This window comes from Globicephala melas, chromosome 12, assembly GCF_963455315.2.
Source record: "Globicephala melas chromosome 12, mGloMel1.2, whole genome shotgun sequence".
NCBI classification, from domain to species: domain Eukaryota; kingdom Metazoa; phylum Chordata; class Mammalia; order Artiodactyla; family Delphinidae; genus Globicephala; species Globicephala melas.
In genome coordinates, this window is record NC_083325.1 from 89,292,498 (window position 1) to 89,313,284 (window position 20,787).

The 20,787-nt window shown below is 45.3% G+C and overlaps 1 protein-coding gene across 5 annotated transcripts in view; it reads right to left on the bottom strand.

Annotated features, from left to right (window-relative positions):
* The window catches only part of SNTG2 (syntrophin gamma 2), a 198,877-nt gene that overhangs the window by 125,861 nt on the left and 52,229 nt on the right, over nucleotides 1-20,787 (bottom strand). For 3 of the 5 annotated variants that reach the window (XM_060309458.1, XM_060309457.1, XM_060309455.1), the window contains exon 2: nucleotides 2,797-2,874. In XM_060309458.1, coding sequence (XP_060165441.1) covers nucleotides 2,797-2,874 — 78 coding nt within the window. Of the gene's footprint in view, nucleotides 1-2,736; nucleotides 2,875-20,787 lie in introns of all 5 variants that reach the window. The other 2 variants (XM_060309456.1, XM_060309454.1) reach the window with 1 other exon arrangement.

Below are 20,787 nucleotides of genomic sequence, written 5' to 3' on the forward strand. Positions count from 1 at the left end.
GAGAACCAAATTCCCTCCAGGCTCCCATTCTGAGTACACGTTGGATCACAAAGTGTGTTGATTTTGAAGCAAGCATATACCCCCCACTGAGAACAGAGCTTGAAATGTAAGAATCGACCATCAGTGTTATTATTATTATTATTATTTTCTATTAAGAAAACTGATCTTGAAAATCAAAGCACCGGTGTGAGCCGCCCACACGACAGTGAAGCGCCTGTTCTAAGGCACTAGCTGGGCCTCGGGGTCCCAGTGACAAGCCAGGTACTGCTTGACTTTACCTTCTGTAAACGTGTGTTGAGCTGAATCTGATGGTACACTTTTCATCTCCTGGGATCCCAGGGACTCAAGGTTTGGCGAGATGTAAAATTCACACTCATTTCTGCTGATCAGCTGAGGAATCATCGTTATTACATCTTCCTTTCCTGCTCCTCAGAATATTTTCGATGGAAAATAACCGCTCTCCACCAGGTTCTCTGGTGGAGGTTAACGGGGAAACAGTCAACGATATGAATATACGAGAATCGCTATGGTCCGACCCCCTTAGAGGTGTCCTGATTCTGTACCAACAGCCGTGGCCTTTGTGAAGAGTCGTCTTTCTCATTCTCCAAACACACGATAAACTCCCATGTCCAGGTTAGCTTTATTTTTATAATCATCTGAAGAACACAGGGTTTCAACTGTTCCTGAGTAATGGGATTGAACCCAATGTGATTCTGTATCTGGGGTAGAGTAGACATTCTGATCTCAGTAGCTGAGTATGTTCTTCTAGGTACAAAAGTGTCCTCAGAATCTCCCTCCCAACTATCCAGCCCAGATAGGCATGTTTACTCAAGGAGATACTCCCTCCTTTCCTACAAAGGAGGGCTTCCTAAGGAATCAGCAGAGACCAGTAGGGATGGAGCCGGCAGAGACCCGGAACAAGTCCACGTGCCCCACCCTCTAACTTAGAGCAGGGAGTTCTAATATCGAGCTTTAGGCGCCAATAAATCACTTGAAATTGTAAACATAAATTTATAGGTCTGAACACTCACCCATTTTTCTTATGAAGGAGCCGATAATTTTCATCAAGAACATAACCTTGGGCAGAGAATCCAACGCTGAATTCTAAAAAGTGTAATTTATTTTTCCTGGACAACACAGCACAGAAACATCACCTGCTTTTACTGTAACTTGTCTGCGATTTTCTGTAGGGTGCAAATTCACTATTAAGAAGGGTGACACTTAAGTGTTTACAAAACGCCCCTGCTTCCCCCTCTCCCCACCATCCCCCGTCCCGTGTGGTATTTAGAACACGTGGAGGGAAATTAGCAAAGGGAAGGTCAGTGACGGGGCCAGAGAAGGTGAGCACAAGACTGCTCTATCTGTTCTAGAGAGATCAGACTGGGGGCCAGCGGGAGTCTTAGCAAGAGCTGGTGCCGGGGTGGGGCTCTGCAGGGCGCACCGGGGGCTCTGGAGGTCGGGATGCAGGATCCGGGCCTGAGGTTCCAGGGGGGAGCCCTGGGAAGGACGGTGTCCTGTCTCTCGCCCTCCTCGTGTGGCTCCACCGTCCTGGACCCAAAGGGGTGCCCTCGATCAAGGCCGGCGGCCAGAATGGGCGCAGCAGGGGGGTGGCCTTGGGCTCCAGGACAGAAGGAAGAGAATGCCATCCAGGTGGAGACATGAGCGCTGAGGGTCATAAAGTGCCGTGTGTGTGTGGACACAGAGGCAAGGTCACCTGACGTCAGGGAACCTGATGAGGACACGTTGACTGCAGGACTGCGGATGGACCTGTTTATGTCATCTCCAACATAAAGGTCGTGAGGACCCAGAAACCCACACAAATAAGGGTGTCCAGAGCCTCCAGAAGAGCCAGCCGTGACCTGGGGATGGAAGAGCTTCAGGGATCTTCCAAAAATACACGGAGGGAACCTCCTTTCCTCTACATGGTTTCCTGCTCATCATTTTCACAGCTAATGGGAAGGTCTATTCAAAGGAAAGAGTAATGACTGATGTTGATAATTTCTCTATATAATCATATATGCGGATATGTAACACAAAATGCACCTGTATATCCACAGCCATTTAAGTCCACTGGAAGGAAAATAGGAAATTTCAAGTATAATATATTGTATACATATATACATCATTTGCAATAGTCCCAAGTTAAACTTGGAGATAAAACTTGCAAAAGCATTTTTCCCTCATCTTTATTCAATATTCTAACACATCTAATACATAAGTTTCTTCCCTTTTAGAAAACTGCACTTGTAATTGACTGAAGCTGAGAAGGACCAAGCTTTACGTGAAAATCCCTTCTTGTATCCACAGAGGCAGGGACCAGGCTGACACTGAAAAACACCTGCTGCATCTTTCATTGCCTGTCGTTCTAGATGGGAACCCTCAAGTTATTATTCTTTCAGGAATTAGATTATCTGTCGAGTTACGTCTCTCTAGTTTCCAATGAGAATACGTCCAATCTCATGCTGTGGTGTCTGGGGATATTTTTAATACAAAGCTGCTCAAGGAAAATACATTAATGAAGAAATTAAGAAAGTCAGGGAGAGTGTAAACAATACAAACTTGAAAAGATGCTTTGCTTTGCAATAATGGGGACATTCAGATACGGCTGAGGACCTTGTCAGGCCACGTCCCGCAGGACCACTCTTAGGGGGCTTTCGCCCGGGGAGGCCTCTGGGCTGATCTACGAGACACACTCTGAGACAAACCCCTGGGGCCTGCAGACGCAGAAGCACTTACATTTGCACTGTGATTGCTGCCACTAACACAGATGACATCTTGTTTTTGAATTGTCAGTACCTCTTTCGTTAGCTTCAGGCGAATGTCATAGGCGTGTCCAGACCCTTCATCGTGCAACAAGGCAGTCCCGGTTTTAGTCTGAAACGAAACAGAGACGAAGAGGGTGTGAGGACGGGAGAGCACGGACCCTGACAAAACACGCCTGCCCCTGTTCACAACCTCCTGAAACACGCCTGTGTATTTATCACATACCCATGCATCTGACTAGGATTTGATTAATTTAGCACAAGATAATGGAATTTTTAATATTTCTTCCTGAGTAGTTTTTATAGGATTTGTATAAAACATGTTTTTAGCAGGTGGAGAACGATGAGTCAGAAAGGCACCTTCGGATAAATTAGAAGAAGTCACCTCGTCCGCGTGAAGTCATCGACCCGCCCCCGACTGAGCGGCGCCCGGTCACACAGGTGGGCACGGGTCCCGGGCGAGCACTCGGACGGCCCTCCTGTCCCTCTTGTGCCTGCACAGGGCTCCGGCCAACACGGCCTCGGACACAGCCCTGCAGCCAGGAGCGGGGGAGGAGGGGCGAGATGCGGGGGAAGGCCGCAGGGGTCGGGTCCTCAGGCCAGGACCAGAGGGCCCCAGGGCTCACTGCAGTGAGGGTGCGACCAGGTGCGGCCTCTCCCCCTGCCGTCCAAGCAGGCACACATGCACACACGCACACGTAACACGCAAAGGCACGCAGCATACGTGTCAGTGTGCTGTGATTACTCAGGGCAGGACGATGCGGTTTGGCTCACACAGACAAGCCCTCAGTTGTGAACTTAGGAACCCTGAACTCAAAGTAAAACCAAAGGCTGATAAAAAAAAAAAGAGACTAAGAGGCAGTGTCTGCAAGGAGGCGTTTTATTCCTACTGCGGGGTCAGAGGTCATCGTGCATCCTTTTATAAAACAAGCTTTAATCCAGCAGGACGTGGTGTCTCTGTGGGAACAGGAGGTTCGCCGGCTCCCGAGTCACGGATGCGCCCACGAACACGCTTGTGGGGTTGACCGCACAGAACAGCCGTTCCCTGGGGGCCTTGGCCACGTGGAGTCGGTGGGGACACTCAGGAGAGGACCCGGGGTGGCTGCTGGCGGGGCCAGGGCTGGAGGGAGCCAGCACCCAAGGGAACCCGAGACCAGGGCAGCCCCGCAGGGAGAGGGCTGATCCTTGCGTGTCGTTCAGAGGGAGAACCGTTTCAGGTTCACATCAAAGAGGTGCAACTTCGACCCATTTCTATCGATGCGTAAAGCACACGCTCACGTGCAATGTTCACTTCCAGCTAATTCATCACCGACCAACCCACGTTTCTCCCATTCTGTTGTCTTGGGGACGAAACCCCCTCCACCCGGCCCATGAGGAGAACACAGGTCAGAGGCCAAAGGAAGGGTGGCAGAGCTTTAACAAGTTAAACACAGTATTTAAACTGTGTTAGACATTTAAAGAGTCAGCTACTGAAAGCAAAGGGATTCAGTGGAGAACTAAGTCGAGTCATCTGTTGCCTTAAGGTGCTATCTGACCCTGTGACACTGCCCGAAGTAAAGCCAACTGCTGCTCAAACTGTTGCAAAATAAAGTCAGGAACATGAGCAAACTGGAGAGCATTCAGCATTCCACTCAAAATCACAATCTTCTTCTCATCACTTTCTTCTAGAAAATCACTCCTCTTCTGTCAAATGGCATGAGTGCGCCAGAGATGAAGATCCCCGTAATATAAACATAACAGCCCCCTTCCCGGGATCCCAGCACCACCGTCCTCAGGGGACCCGCCCAGAGGCGCAGAGGCAGGAACAGAAGACAGACCGCCGAGCCGGGTTCTTCCCTCACACCAGACGCGGTCAGCAGGTCCCCGCTTTACAGAACTGAACACACTGTCTTGACATTTCTCGGACATAAAACAACTTCTTTAAACTACATGTTGGTCTTTGCCATTCAAAACCCAAAAAATTAAGAACAAAACTGTACCCAAAAGCAAAAACGTTAAGAACAAACCTAAACTCCCCCCAAATGCAGAACAAAACGAATGCCTGCCGTGCGGGGCCCCCGCCTCAGTGAGTGGTGAGCCCTCGCTGTGTCCTTGTCCCGCGGCGGCCCCCGTGCCCCGCCCTCCTCACCTGCACGGTGAGTCCAGAGGCCCATCCCGCAGCCTCTGCCTACGAAACGCCCAGAGCCCACGCTGCACTCAGTACCTGGGCTGCCGCCCTCCCCACTGCAGCCCTGCCCGACCCAGGCTGACCCTGTCAGACCACCGTCCACACAGGCCACCCATCCTCTGGACACGGCCTCCCAGGAGCGCAGGGCCGCTCGCTGCCTGAAGAGTCTCTCCCTCTGGCCCGGGTCCTCGTCCCAGCCCGGCGGTGGCCCCCAGCCTGGCCCAGGATCTGGTCCTCGGCTCCTGCGTCCCCTGGTCCCTCCGAGTCCCACGCGGCCCCTCTCGTCACCTGTAGGTCTTGGCTGAGACGGGCCTTGTGGACAGACCTCCCCACCAGCCACAGGGCCCTAACCCCTGCCCCCTGCTTCGTCTTCTCCCTTCAGCCCACGGGACTGTGGGCCTCGTGCCGGAGCCAGGCGTCCCGGCCTCACTGCCGGGTTCCCAGCTCTCACAGCAGAAGCCATCGGCCAGGGGCACAGGGGATGCTCTGTAAACAAGTGAAGTAGGAAGGCCACCCTCTTCCCACAAATGAATCTTCACAACCACGCAATTCCAATAACAATCCGTGAAGACGACTGTGAAGTTTACCAGGATGATACTAAAGTTACATTTTGTGAAATAAGACTGGCGCTGTGGGAAGACAATTGATCCATAAAACATTAAGCCCACCACATATTGTGGTGCTGAACGGTCGGATGCAAGAGGCAGAGGAAGCCTCCACAAAGGTTAATTACATCATTGGAAATAATTCATAATATATTCTGCTTCTGTAGCCTTACCACATGGCTTGCAGGATCTTAGTTCCCTGACCAGGGATTGAACCCAGGCCCTCGGCAGTGGAAGTGCTGCATCCGAACCACTGGACCACCACAGAATTCCCCAAAATATCCTAAGACTATTGCTTAGTGATTTCGATTATTATAAACATGGTTCTCATACCTTATTTCAAAAACACTCCCAGAGAGATCAACCCTTGTAAAAACATAGAAAAACAAAAGTTCTTGAAGAAAATATTAGCATGTGTGTGGAAAAACTACCAGGTTAGCTTAACTCAAAAGCCAGAAATTCCTGAGAAAAAGATTCATGGAATTCACTACATGGAAATATAAAATTTTGTATGACAAGAACTCCATATACAAAAATATATGCATATAGTAGACACGAGGTTAACAGGAAGAGTCTTACAACCGAAGACGGACAAGTGAACATCCTATAAAAACGGAGTCAAAGACATGAAAAGGAATTCCCAAAAGAAGGAATAAAATGAACAATACATTTGAAAAGAGATGCCAGCTCACCAGTAACCCAAAGACTCACAGTTACTCAACAATGATTTATGATTTTTTTTTTTTTTTGCGGTACGCGGGCCTCTCACTGCTGTGGCCTCTCCCGTTGCGGAGCACAGGCTCCGGACGCACAGGCTCAGCGGCCATGGCTCACGGGCCCAGCCGCTCCGCAGCACGTGGGATCTTCCCGGACCGGGGCATGAACCCGTGAACCCTGCATCGGCAGGCGGACTCTCAAACACTGCACCACCAGCGAAGCCCTGATTTATAAACTAATTGATAGGCAAACATTTAAAAAGAACAGCAGTACCTAGTGTGGACGGGACCTGGAGGAGCAGCTGGCCCACGTGTGGCTGGTGCAGGTGCCACCTGCCTCCTGGAAAGGGTCCGGGAATAACGAGGGCGTCTGTCACGCCTGATCTGGAATCGGGTGTCTCTGCCTCCAGGAATCCACCCACAGGCGCAGCCAGGCAGCCGCCCTGGGAGTTATGCGAACCACTGTTCCCCACTGTCTTCATGGTTAGAGTGTGTTACCCTTTAATGTGACACTAAGCGTGAGCCTAACAGACTTAACACACCTGATGTACTTAGAATATCAGTTCTGTATCTCTTGGCAAGGAGAGTGTCCACAGATATCAATTCTTGAAGAGCAAAAGAGCATGCAGCACCTAAGATATAAAAAATTAAGTTTGTACATAAATATAAATGTAAAGAAATGCATGGAGAAAATTTAGAATGACAGGATTTCAAAACACAAATACTAGCAAACAGAATCCAACAGCACATTGAAAGGATCATACACCATGATCAAGTTGGGTTTATCCCAGGGATGCAAGGATTCTTCAACATACACAAATCAATCAATGTGATACACCATTTTAACAAGTTGAAGGATAAAAACCATATGATCATCTCAATAGATGCAGAGAAAGCTTGCGACAAAGTCAACACCCATTTATGATAAAAACCCTCCAGAAAGTAGGCATAGAGGGAGCTTACCTCAACATAATAAAGGCCATACATGACAAACCCACAGCCAACATCGTCCTCAATGCTGAAAAACTGAAACCATTTCCACTAAGATCAGGAACAAGACAAGGTTGCCCACTCTCACCACTATTATTCAACATAGTTTTGTAAGTTTTAGCCACAGCAATCAGAGAAGAAGAAGAAATAAAAGGAATCCAAATCGGAAAAGAAGTAAAACCGTCACTGTTTGCAGATGACATGATACTATACTATGTGATACTATCCTACATGATACTATAGAGACTCCCAAAGGTGCTATCAGAAAACTACTAGAGCTAATCAATGAATTCGGTAAAGTAGCAGGATACAAAATTAATGCACAGAAATCTCTTGCACTCCTATACACTAGCGATGAAAAATCTAAAAGAAAAATTAAGGAAACACTCCCATTTACCACTGCAACAAAAAGAATAAAGTACCTAGGAATAAACCTACCTAAGAAGACAAAAGACTTGTATGCAGAAAACTATAAGACACTGATGAAAGAAATTAAAGACAATACAAACAGGTGGAGAGGTATACCACGTTCTTGAATTGGAAGAATCAACATTGTGAAAATGACTATACTACCCAAAGCAATCTACAGATTCAATGCAACCCCTATCAAACTACCACTGGTATTTTTCACAGACCTAGAACAAAAAATTTCACAAGTTGTATGGAAACACAAAAGACCCCGAATAGCCAAAGCAATCTTGAGAAAGAAAAATGGAGCTGGAGGAATCAGACTCCCTGACTGCACACTATACTACAAAGCTACAGTAATCAACACAGTATGGTACTGGCACAAAAACAGAAATATAGATCAATGGAACAGGATAGAAAGCCCAGAGATAAAGCCATGCACATATGCTCACCTTATCTTTGATAAAGGAGGCAAGGATATACAATGGAGAAAAAACAGTCTCTTCAATAAGTGGTGCTGGGAAAACTGGACAGCTACATGTAAAAGAATGAAATTAGAACACTCCCTAACACCATACACAAAAATAACCTCAAAATGGAGTAAAGACCTAAATGTAAGGTTGGACACTATCAAACTCTTAGAGGAAAACATAGGCAGACCACTCTGTGACATAAATCACAGCAAGATCCTTTTTGATCCACCTCCTAGAGAAATGGAAATAAAAACAAAAATAAACAAATGGGACCTAATGAAACTTCAAAGCTTTTGCACAGCAAAGGAAACCATAAACAAGACAAAAAGACAACCCTCAGAATGGGAGAAAATATTTTCAAATGAAGCAACTGACAAAGGATTAATCTCCAAAATTTATAAGCAGCTCATGCAGCTCAATATCAAAAAAACAAACGACCCAATCCAAAATTGGGCAGAAGATGGGCTTCCCTGGTGGCGCAGTGGTTGGGAGTCCGCCTGCCGATGCAGGGGACGCGGGTTCATGCCCCAGTCCGGGAGGATCCCACATGCCGTGGAGTGGCTGGGCCCGTGAGCCATGGCCGCTGAGCCTGCGCGTCCGGAGCCTGTGCTCCGCAACGGGAGGGGCCACGACAGTGAGAGGCCCGCGTACCGCAAAAAAAAAAAAAAAAAAAAAAAACCAAACCAAACAAACAAACAAAATGGGCAGAAGACCTAAATAGACATTTCTCCAAAGATACACAGATTGCCAACAAATACATGAAAGGATCCTCAACATCACTAATCACTAGAGAAATGCAAATCAAAACCACAATGAGGTATTACCTCACACCGGTCAGAATGTCCATCATCAAAAAATCTACAAACGATAAATGCTGGAGAGGGTGTGGAGAAAAGAGAACCCTCTTGCACTGTTGATGGGAACGTAAACTGATACAGTCACTATGCAAAACAGTATGGAAGTTCCTTAAAAGACTAAAAACAGAACTACCATATGACCCAGCCATCTCACTACCAGGCATATACCCTGAGAAAACCATAATTCAAAAAGAGTCATGTACCACAACGTTCATTGCAGCTCTATTTACAATAGCCAGGACATGGAAGCAACCTAAGTGTCCACTAACAGATGAATGGATAAAGAAGACGTGGCACATATACACAATGGAATATTACTCAGCCATAAAAAGAATTGAAATTGAGTTATTTGTAGTGAGGTGGATGGACCTAGAGTCTGTCACACAGAGTGAAGTAATTCAGAAAGAGAAAAACAAATACGATATGCTAACACATATATATGAAATGTAAAAAAAAAATGGATCTGAAGAACCTAGGGGCGGGACAGGAATAAAGATGCAGATGTAGAGAATGGACTTGAGGACACGGGGAGGGGGAAGGGTAAGCTGGGACAAAGTGAGAGAGTGGCATGGACATATATACACTACCAAATGTAAAATAGCTAGCTAGTGGGAAGCAGCCGCATAGCACAGGGAGATCAGCTCGGTGCTTTGTGACCACTTAGAGGGGTGTGATAGGGAGGGTGGGAGGGAGACGCAAAAGGGAGGAGATATGGGGATATATGTATATGTACAGCTGATTCACTTTGTTATACAGCAGAAACTAATACACCATTGTAAAGCAATTATACTCCAATAAAGATGTTAAAAAACAAAGGAGAAAGAAAGAAACAAACAAAAACCCAACACTTTATGTAAACGTCCCCAATTCTCATATACGTATCTGCATCACCTATCATGGATGGTTTAATCTGGCCACTCTCACACTCGCTGCTAAATGGCTTGCCCTTCACGAGTGGAGGTGGCAAGAAGCAGTCTGCTCGCTAATTTTAAAAAATCATAAAAACTAAACTTAACTGTTTTATAGCTTTTTAATTTACTTATACAACCAAGAACACCCCTCTCAAATCACTCCGTGATGTATGTGTTAGGAGTGTGGCAAAGCTGAAGGTTTCCAGGAGAACCACACAAAACAGAAGTCTGTTCTGTAACAGAACACGGTGGACAAGCTCTCACCCACCAGATGCTCATGGCCATTCTACCAAAGAGCATGGTACACAGGTAGTCTTAATGCACTTTCCTTGTTTATTCAGAAATAAGCACATTTTCTTCACTGAATTGTTGACAAATGAATTAAAGAATGAATATCAAGTGCAAAAATAAAATAAAGACAAAGAGCTATGAAAACACACGGAGAAGGGAGACAGTCTATCTGTATCCCTTAGCAGTTTGTTCACGGCGAGAAAGACAGGGATGGATTTTTAATTTAGTCCAGTTTTTAGCAATACATACCTAAGGGCATTATAAGTAGTACTTTGTTATAAAGAATTCTAAACTTCTAATATCGTCTCTTTGATCTTGGTTTACTGGGTCTAACGAATATGAAAGATCATACAAAATATTCCCTGAAAGGCTGCAGACACTCTATACACGGTACAACTGAAACTGTGAGGTTTATGTACTTTTGAGCAATTACTTTTGCAATATGTAAAAAATGAAAAGATCCTGTAGAGAAGAGCAGTGATGTCATAGAAAAAGCATCAGGGGACATAAAAATTAATTCCAGTTCCGTCACATGCTGGCCATACACATTGGACCATCCACCTTCCTCCTCTGAGCCGCCGTTTCCTGATGGGTAAAATTAGATCATTCCAACTTCCCTGGGTGATAGAATGAGTCAATGAGACACTGCCTGTGAAAGTTTCTAATAGCCTGTCTCAAACCAGCAGAAGGTGAATGCAATCCAGGGGTTTTCCTGGTAGGTTATCTTTTCACACTATTTACATATCAGTAAAAATGAAGCCACTTTCGGTACCAGAGAGAAAAAGTCGACTTTGTTAGTCCTGCAGCACTTCACACAAAATGAAAGGATAACGGCATCAATGGGCAGACAGCCAGGAAGAGCCATCGCGCCAGGAAAATCCACAACCAAGATTTTAGAAAGAAAAGGGGGGGAAAGAGGGGTGGGATGAACTGGGAGACAGGGACTGACATGCACACACTAATATGGATAAAACAGATAACTAATGAGAACCTGCTGTATAGCACAGGGAACTCCACTTCGCTGTACAGAAGAAACTAACACAACATTGTAAAACAACTACACCCCAATTAAATAAAAAACAAATGTCCCCAAAGAGTTCAGATACGGAGGGAAAAAATGACAATCAGGCAATATTCCACTAAAAATACATCAAAGCAACTACCGCTTGCCTCTTAGGGGTAAAGAAAAACAGGACCTAAATGCATTCATTTTATACCAACCAACAGAAAAGAAAGTTTTACACTGGAAACACAGGTAATATTCTGCCCACAAAAGCAAGAATTTGAAGTTTAAAAAGACACAAACGACATCCCCAGGAAAGCTGGGTCACGTGCTGAGACTTGCTGTGGAGGACGCCCCAGGCAGCTCACCACCACGAGGTCATGTCCTCACCACCCGAGCAGTGCCTCGGACAGGCGGGGCTTAACTTACAGATGCACACACACAAACTACATCTGTAGCTTTAATCGGAAATGCTCACCTGACCTATTTTTCTTGGTTACGTGACCTTCTGTAAGTTATCACTCCTCTCTGGCCATCAGTTTTGGCATCTATATTGGGAGATAAGTGAACCCTTATGGTCCATTCTGCATGTTAACATGTGATTCCATGATTATTTTATTCATTTTGATTTAAAAGGACATTATCTTTGACCCACATGGCAATGCAACAAAGAATTAAATAAGATACATACATAAAAGTGATTCAAAGACTTCAAAGTACAATAAAAATGAAAGGGATACACTGTCAACATTGCTTCTGTTAGGACATTCTTGCTGAAGCTAGACTTTTAATTTAAGCAGTACCTGTTATAATAATTATTTAAGTTCTGCTAAATCAGGATTTGAGCTGCTTTAAATTCACACTGCACTTACTCTTGAAAAATGTTTCCTAAGAAAGTTATAATGTAAAATTGTAGGGGTGTGTTTGGCATTTTATATATACAGTAACCTTTAAATTCTTTAGGGATGTTTACAGGTTAAAGGCAGTTAATTACAAAATAGAGACACTCCTAAAATCTCTTCATTTAACCACTCCTTCCAAGTTCCCAGGGGGAACAGACTTAACTTAGTATGTTTTGGCCAAAAAAGAAATGTCAGGAGAAAAAAAAAAAACCATCAAAGCTGGTGAGGTCACAGTGCTTTAGAGCTTCCAATGTGCTGTTTTCACAGGTGTTATCTCCTGTGGCGGCCCCAGGCTGAATAGGAGGTATGCAGGGCCCCTTTTGCAGGTGAGACCCCCATAAACGACCCTTCCCACAGGTAAGGCACATGGAAGCAACGCTCATCTGAGATGGACCAAGCTCTGCCTGCCTCACACCTGCCACCAGGAAGCTGGATATCTCTCTAGCCAACAACCTCCTCCTCCTTCATCCAGAAAAGTGGGGCAGAGAGATGAGAGCTTGCTTGGGTACCACATCCCCAGAGCCAGCACCTGCCACACCCATCCGCCCTCCCGTGGTGGCCACAGTGGTATCAGTCTCCTCCAGGGGCCTGGGTCGTGGTGCTCTCCCAGACTCAGGGTGCCCTCCAGGACGAGCCCACACTCACATTCCCACTTTCATAATCGGTGGCCAGGACTTTGATGGCAATATAGTTCATTTTCACAGACAGGTCAGACAATTTTAGGAAGTAAACTAGAAGACAAAGATTTTTCCACTTACATAAACTGCCATAAAAAACTCTAAACATATAAAAAGACACTCAGGCTATTTGAATGTCCATCGCATACATTCGGGTACATCTGTCCGTGTTCAGCATGTGATAAGGTAACAGTCTTGTCACAGGATGGGCCTTTATGTCATGACTTATTTGTTAAGGTATTTAGCATTTTATGAAATACTGAATACAAGTTCAAACACAGATATGTTTTTTATGATCAACTACAACGAGCCCTTTCTACCTTAAAGCTTCTACAGAACACTCCTCATCAAAATTATAAAACAATGTAATGCGCTGATAAACGTGTTATGGATATGACGACGTCTGTCTTTTGAAATGCACACTGTGGTCCAGAAGCTTCGTTCTAAACAGCCCCAAGGAGAACCCCTGCCGTTTCCAGTGAAGGCAGCGGCCTTGCAGTGATTCAGTGGCAAACAGCCGGCTCTCAAGCTACATGACCTTAACGCCTGGAAAGCGAATGTCTTGTTTAATTACTACGAACGCTGTAGTAGGTCACAAGCTACATGACCTTAACGCCTGGAAAGCGAATGTCTTGTTTAATTACTACGAACGCTGTAGTAGGTCACAAGCTAATTCCACATGATCCACTACCGTCATCCACGTGCAGCTCCGAATGCATAAATAAAATCATTAAGCCTCCATGTCACGCCTTCCACCAGTACCGTCAGCAGAAGAATTTAAAGTAAGTGGTGCGTATTTTTAAGCAAATGCCAAAACGGTTTTTGTTATGAACACTGGAGCCGAAATCTGGTAGTAGGTCAGTGTACAGAAAACAACAAAACAGAAAATGGCTGTGAAAATTAGAACATCTAATTGCCATTGTCTTTAGTGTGTTTCTGGTTTTTACAGCATTTTATCACTAACACTATAGACTAAGCACGTAAGGAACAATCATGCCGGGATGGACCCAGGACTAGCAATTACAATAATCACCTTAATCACTCACCTGCCTGCAACAGCTTGGATGTGGAAAGCATGTTAATTCCGTCGTGTTCCTAGGGCCTGCTGAGCGTGTAGAACAGGAAGGGTACTCAGAGAGTAGAGGAATGTTTGATTCTTCGTCTACTTACGTGTAAACTCAACCTGCAGGAGAACTGTCGTTAAAAACAAGGCCAATCTAGTGAGTTCCAGGCTCCCTGCGGAGTGCGGACACCTGGTGCCCAACAGCTCCTGCAAATGTGACCCTGGGAGCGGCCGTCCGCTGGAACCAAGGTGACCTCTCAGCAGAAGCAGGAGGAGCTGGGTGTGTCAAGCCACCTCCCCACCCGCGAGGACAGACCGATTCAGAGGTCATCAGGCCCCGTGTGCATTCCCTCCCCCTGCTGAAGCCTCACCCCCAGCCCCGTCGTCCTCAGAGGAGCTGGACCTAAGTCTGAGTAGACCCTTTTCTCTCATTCTGTGTCTCTCTCAATGTGATCCCTGTAAACAGCGCAAAGTGGGGTCTTGTCAAGTTTCCAGCTTTTTAAATGAACCCTCAGACTTTGCCCTGGAGGTGACTGTCCACATGGTCTGACTTATTTCCACCATGTTTGGTCTTGTTTTCTGTTTGGGCATCTGTTCTCCATCCTTCTGGTTCCTTCTTTCCTGCCATCTTTGGATGAATTTGAAGTATGTGCTAGTTTTCCATTTCGTCAATTTAAAAAAAAAACTTAACCATATAGCTTTGTTCTATTTTCAAGTGTTTTCTCTGGATATGGAAACATACGTCTTCCCGTATCACCATCTACCACCAAGCAGCATCGCTTCGTGAACAGGGTAAGAAATGTAATCCCTCCGACTTCCTCCTGTCCTTCCTGGTCTCCCATGGGTCACTTCCATGTCACAGACCCCAAAATACATCATTTTATCTATGTACTATTTTAATTTATATTTTTGTTTCATTCTGGTTACACAAAGACATTATGAAATAATACATAAATGTGTAATTATATATCTAAATACTAAAATGAACATTTTTTATATCACTCCATTCTAATGATCAAATTCAAGCAATTTATCACTGACACTGACGGAGGTTCTGAGGTTTGACTCAGCTTGCAAGATAGCAAAGTAACCTGCTGGGATTTCACGGATGCTGGTGGGACAGGAGACACACTTCTTTCACTGGTGAGCAGTGTAAGTCAGCACATGCATGGTCTGCGTGAGGTCCTGGATCATGTCTTATAACGTGAGGACCCTGTGACAGCACTTACAGTCTGGTGTACTGGGCACCTACACAGGCTAGACAGACAGGAAGCGAAACAAACATTTTTTTAATGAAATAAAAATGAAAGGGATCAAGAAGAAGAAAAAACAGCTCATCTTGGCGGTATTATTTTTTTAACTTCGAAAATGCCTAATTTTTATCACATGTATTTCAGGTGAACTTTTACTGAATTGAAATGAGTTATTATATGATTCAGTTTTACCCTGTTTGTCTTCCTAATTTAGTTTGTTCAACTGAAAATGTACCTTCTAAGAAAATCCATAAAATACGTCAATTCAACCTCAGATAACATATGAAATGTGATATTATTGCCTACTTCTTTGTATAGAAGATTTATTCATTGCTACGGCGGTCATTAATGCTGCTTTGTACTTGAGGATTTATGGAAACACATCACCTCTACAAAATCCCTCATGAAATCAACACCCAGGCCCCAGCAGGCCCCAGCAGGGCTCACGCAGGCTCACGTCCAGACAGGCTCGTCAGCATCACCACCCACTTCAGGCTGCACCTCAGGTCCTGCTGGAAGGACCAGTGGAAACTGCAGTGCGGGCTGAGGTTTGCTTCCAGGATCCTTCAGCTCATCAAAGTGATGTCTGTTTGCAAAACCCCAGCCCTCTACTTATAACGGAGAGTCAGAGCATTGAAAACTCGGATCCCAGAAGAATTACACATTTCCATGGCATCAGGAGGAGGGCTGCCTTCCAAACACCTTCGAGGAGGTTACTCATAGCAAAGAAGCTGCAGAGGGCACAGACCCGGGTCAGCCCCCAGGAGACGGTGGTTCCCAGGGGGGCCAGCAGCAAGGCCGGGGCCGGAGGTGCTGCCCTCAGGACCACAGGCTCCGGGAAGCACCTCCTCATCCTGCGTGCTCCCCACATCTGACCACAAGGTCAGCACCAGAGGGTCAGGCACCACATCTGTCCACATCACTGGCCTCATAGTAGGGGCCCAGAGTGTCAGGGAGGTGGGCGTGCACTGCCTACTGCCGCCTGTGAGTGAGGGCGCAGCACTTATACCCCAGGCAGGCGTCACTAAAGGAGACGTAGGGACCACCGGGCTCCACGCCCCCCTCAGAACCACCAGCAGCAACACACACAGACAAGCCCTCTCCCTCGCGATGAAATAAAGAAATGGTGCAGCTAAAGATCACAACACAGGATGCACTTTCTCAAAATACTGTGAAACTGAGCAAAAAATGGGAAAGATTCTGACAGCTGACCTAGAATTCCTCAGACTTGGAACGCTATGCTTCTCTGAATATAAGCACACGTTCCTGAAGGGTAAGCTGATGATCTGGGGCTTGTAGGCCAACAAAGTGTGGGTTAAACCCCTGTAAGGATGAGCTTCAGTGCAGTGCCGGAGAGCAAGAGGGGGCATGGGGATGTGGACAACTGGAGGGGGGATGGGGAGGGGCGGGGGAAGGGAGAGAGGAGGGAGGGGGAGGGGAGGGGGGAGGGAGAGGGAGGGGGAAGGGAGAGAGGAGGGAGGGGGAGGGGAGGGGAGGGGAGGAGGGGAGGGAGGAGGTCAAAGGGTCAAAATCACTCAGGTTGTGTCCTTTTCACATACTCTACAGCGGAAAATGAGGCAAAAAAGATGCCATGAAATCGCCTCTCGTTCAACGTTAAGCAGTCTACTTCCAGACTACCGCAGGTCAGCGTACAGGTCACGGTGGAAATGTGCTTGGAACGGATAATCGAGTTCCAACCCCTGAAATGTGTTTCAAAGAAAATTTACATCTTTTAATGCATTATTTATTTCTAAAAAGCTGTTGAAAATCAGTGATCTAATCACAGGGCAGCCAGAGGCCTGTTTCTGTAAATAAAGTTTTATTGGAATAGCCACACCCACCCGGTTACTCCTGTTCATCACTGTTTTCATGCAAATATTGCTACGTTTTAAAAGCTGAATTCACTACGAAAAATCTTTCACAAAGTAAACTCTAGGCCCATATAGCTTCAGCAGTTAATTCCACGTATTTCAGGAAAAAATAATGCTATTATACAAACTCTTCCAGGAAAACAAAAAAGGAACAGCATTTAGCTCATGTATAACCCCAAGCTAAGCTAGTTCTAAAACCTGTAAGGAGGTTATAATAAGTTACATTTACTTACCAAACACCCTCTTGAACAGAAATGTAAACATCCCAAAGAAAATGTTACCAAATTGAATCCAGAAAAATATAAGGAGGAAAATACTTTTTGAACAAGTGAATCAAGGAAGGGACTGTAGTTTCTCATCTGAAAGTAACTGCACCTCCATGTAACAGTTACCTACCTCCGCATAACAAGACATCCAACACCTCACAGCTTCTGGGACCTGGATGCGGGTCCCCTGCGGCCGCGGTCAGCCATGCGGGCAGCAGTCAGGTGGGAGTGGGCTCCGGGTGACAGGTCGGCCACCACCCGCTTCTGTGCTGCCGGCCGGAAGCTCCCCGTCTGGCCCCGGGGCCGCTCCAGCTGGCCATTCACAACACAACATCCCCCAGAAAGCGTGATCCGAGACAGAAAGGACCTGCCCCCAAGATGGAGCGGGGTTTCTGTAACTGAGTATTGCCACATCAGCCCAACACTATGGACACGCAGACTAGCCCTGGACAGAAGTGGGACAGGACCACACGGGGCAGGCGGACAGGGCTCCTGGGAGGCACCCCGTCACAGGCTCAGAACACGGAGACACTCCTGTGACCGTGAGCGAGTCTCAAAAAGCCATTTGATGAAAGTCATTCACAGCGAAGCCTTTTAATAAAAGGTACCTTCCCTGACCTTCTGGAAAACCTCTAAGAAAGACTCAGAGCATCTGTGGCCCTCAGTGTTGAATCTGGAGAACATCCTCATGGGGACTGAGAAATAGATGCTCACCCCGCCACCTCCCCGCAGCCATGCCCTGCAGCTCCCAGCCAGCATCTGCCTTTGTATACTTACAAGGCCTGAAGGTTGGAAAGGAAAAAACAAAGCATTTTCCACAGATGCCATTACTGAGCACAGAGATAATCTTAAAGTATGAAAATAGATAAATGATTAGTCATGGTATTAATAAAGGTATCAGTTAATGGTATACTATGTCAATATTTTGAAAGTACATGTCAACACATCAGCAACAAGTATAACAACTGAAAGATATAAGAAGATACAACTTCCAGCAGCATTAAAAGCCACCAATATCCACAGGGAGATCAGCTTGGTGCTTTGTGACCACCTAGAGGGGTGGGATAGGGAGGGTAGGACGGAGACGCAAGAGGGAGGGGATATGGGGATGTACGTATACGTATAGCTGATTCACTCTGTTATACAGTAGAAACTAACACAACAATGTAAAGCAATTATACTCCAATAAAGATGTTAACAAAAAAAGTCACCAACATCTAGAAATCAATTTAATAAAAGACGTACAAGGTTCTGGGGCCGCCCTGGTGGCGCAGTGGTTAGGAGTCTGCCTGCCAGTGCAGAGACATGGGTTTGAGCCCTAGTCTGGGAAGATCCCACATGCCGCGGAGCAACTAAGCGCGTGCGCCACAGCTACTGAGCCTGTGTGCTATAGAGCCCGCGAGCCACAACTACTGAGCCCATGTGCCACAACTACTGAAGCCTGCGTGCCTAGAGCCCGTGCTCTGCAGCAAGAGAAGCCACCGCAGTGAGAAGCCCGCGCACTGCAACGAAAAGCAGCCGCTGCTCACTGCAACTAGAGAAAGCCTGCGGTCAGCAACGAAGACCCAACGCAGCCAAAAAAAAAAAAAGAGACGTCCAAGGTCTCTGAAAATTTTTAAAACGTTATTAACAGGACATAAGGAGATCTAAATATCATAGAATAGATCGTGCTCGTGAAGTGGATGAATTAATATCGTCAAGTTGTCACTTCTCCCCAGGTTAATCTAAGATTCAAAACAATAGAAAATCATAACCTCAGCAAGTTTCTAGAAACTGATAAAGTGATTCTGAATTTTAAATGGAAATACAAGACTCAAGTGCAGTCAAGGCAATCTTGGAAAAGAGAAACAAAGCTTAAGACGTACACAGCCGGATATCAAGAACTATTACAAGAGCAAACGGGGCATCTGCTCAAGGAAAAAAGCTCAATGGGAAAGACAGAATCCAGGATCCAGAAAGAGATACGCACACACGTGATCACGTTATGGGCCGTGAACGTGGTCCTGCAGTGAAGTCTGGAAAGAATCATCTTTGCTACACACAGAAATGTGAACCTGGAACCCTGCTTCACAGCATACAAAAAAAAGAAAAAAAAAAAGAAAGAAAAAAAATTCTGATTGGACTTAAGATCTAAACAAAAGGCAAATAATAAAATGTTTAAAAGAAAAAACAAATGAAAATATCGTCATGAACGTGGAGTAAAGTTTATTTCAACATCATGCAAAAAGTTCTACCCATAAATTAGAAATTGATAAAGTATTCTGCATTAAAATCGAGAAATTCTGTTCAATAAAAGATATTATTAAGAGAGCAAAAAGGAACCCACAAAGTGAGAGATTTTGGCATCACATATGTTTGATAAAGACTCAGATGCAGAACATATAAAGAACTCCAAAATCAGGAAGAATAATACTAATTCTGTGAATCTGTAATAGAGCAGCTGGTTACAGCTCCTCCAGTAAACATCATTTTGTTTACCTTCGCTTACCATGAGACAGGAGAAAAAAGGCATAAAAATTCAATGGCGTTAACAATATTCACAGATGGTATTCATATCCACAAATAAAACCAAAGACTCTATAGACATATTAGAAATCATGAACATCTAGCAATATGGCTAGATAAAATTGCAATCTATCAATATGATTCATGTATTTATACAATAGAACCAGGAGAAAAAAATTAAGAATATAATCTTTCTTCCCTGAATCCATTAGACACCCAGGAATATACAAAACATCTTGAAGACTTCAAAGGAGAAAATTTAATCCTTTATTGAAAGACAATAAAGAAATACTGATTAAATAGAGAAATGCCTGTAGATGGGAAAACTGTCCCCAAATCGGTCTATGCAGTCACTGTATTCCAACCAGAATCTGAATCAGTTTGGACCTTGACAAAAAGACGCTGATTAAAAGGAAAACAAGGCCAAGAAGAGTTAGAGCATCATTAGAAAAAGAAGTGGTGGGACCCTCCCCCTGTCAAATACCAGTATCTGAAGTTTGCCACTGGGTCTAACATGGATTTCTGTTCATAATTTAGCATCTGTGAAATCAAGGTGTACATTACAATGGATGTTCTTTGTGGTACAAAAAATAACGGGGTATGTTGATGTTAATTACATCTTATAACTGAAGGATACGGCATCACCAAGTTATAACAATTAAAACTGTGGAAAAAATGATACAGGGTTTGAAGAAAACGACCAGAAGAACAGAGGAGAGCCCAGAGTCCCTCTGAACATGGAGACTGGATGTCGGCCGGCACCGCTGACGGTGAGGAACAAAAATACAGGATGCTGGGACAACGGATTAACTCCACGAGGAACCTGTAAATTGGACCCTTATTTATGCCGCGTGCATTAAAGATGAAATTGAAAACTTGAGATAAATATCTTCTGGACGGTTGGGACTCAGGAATGCTTTCCTAACAAGGCACAAAACCCAAAACTAAGTGGGGCAAAACTGTTGCATACACTACGGTTAAATGTTCTTTCATCCAAGGACCCTGCTGATGGTGACACAAACCAACCCTGGGCAGAGGGACCGTGACCCAGGAGAGAACTCAGCCTG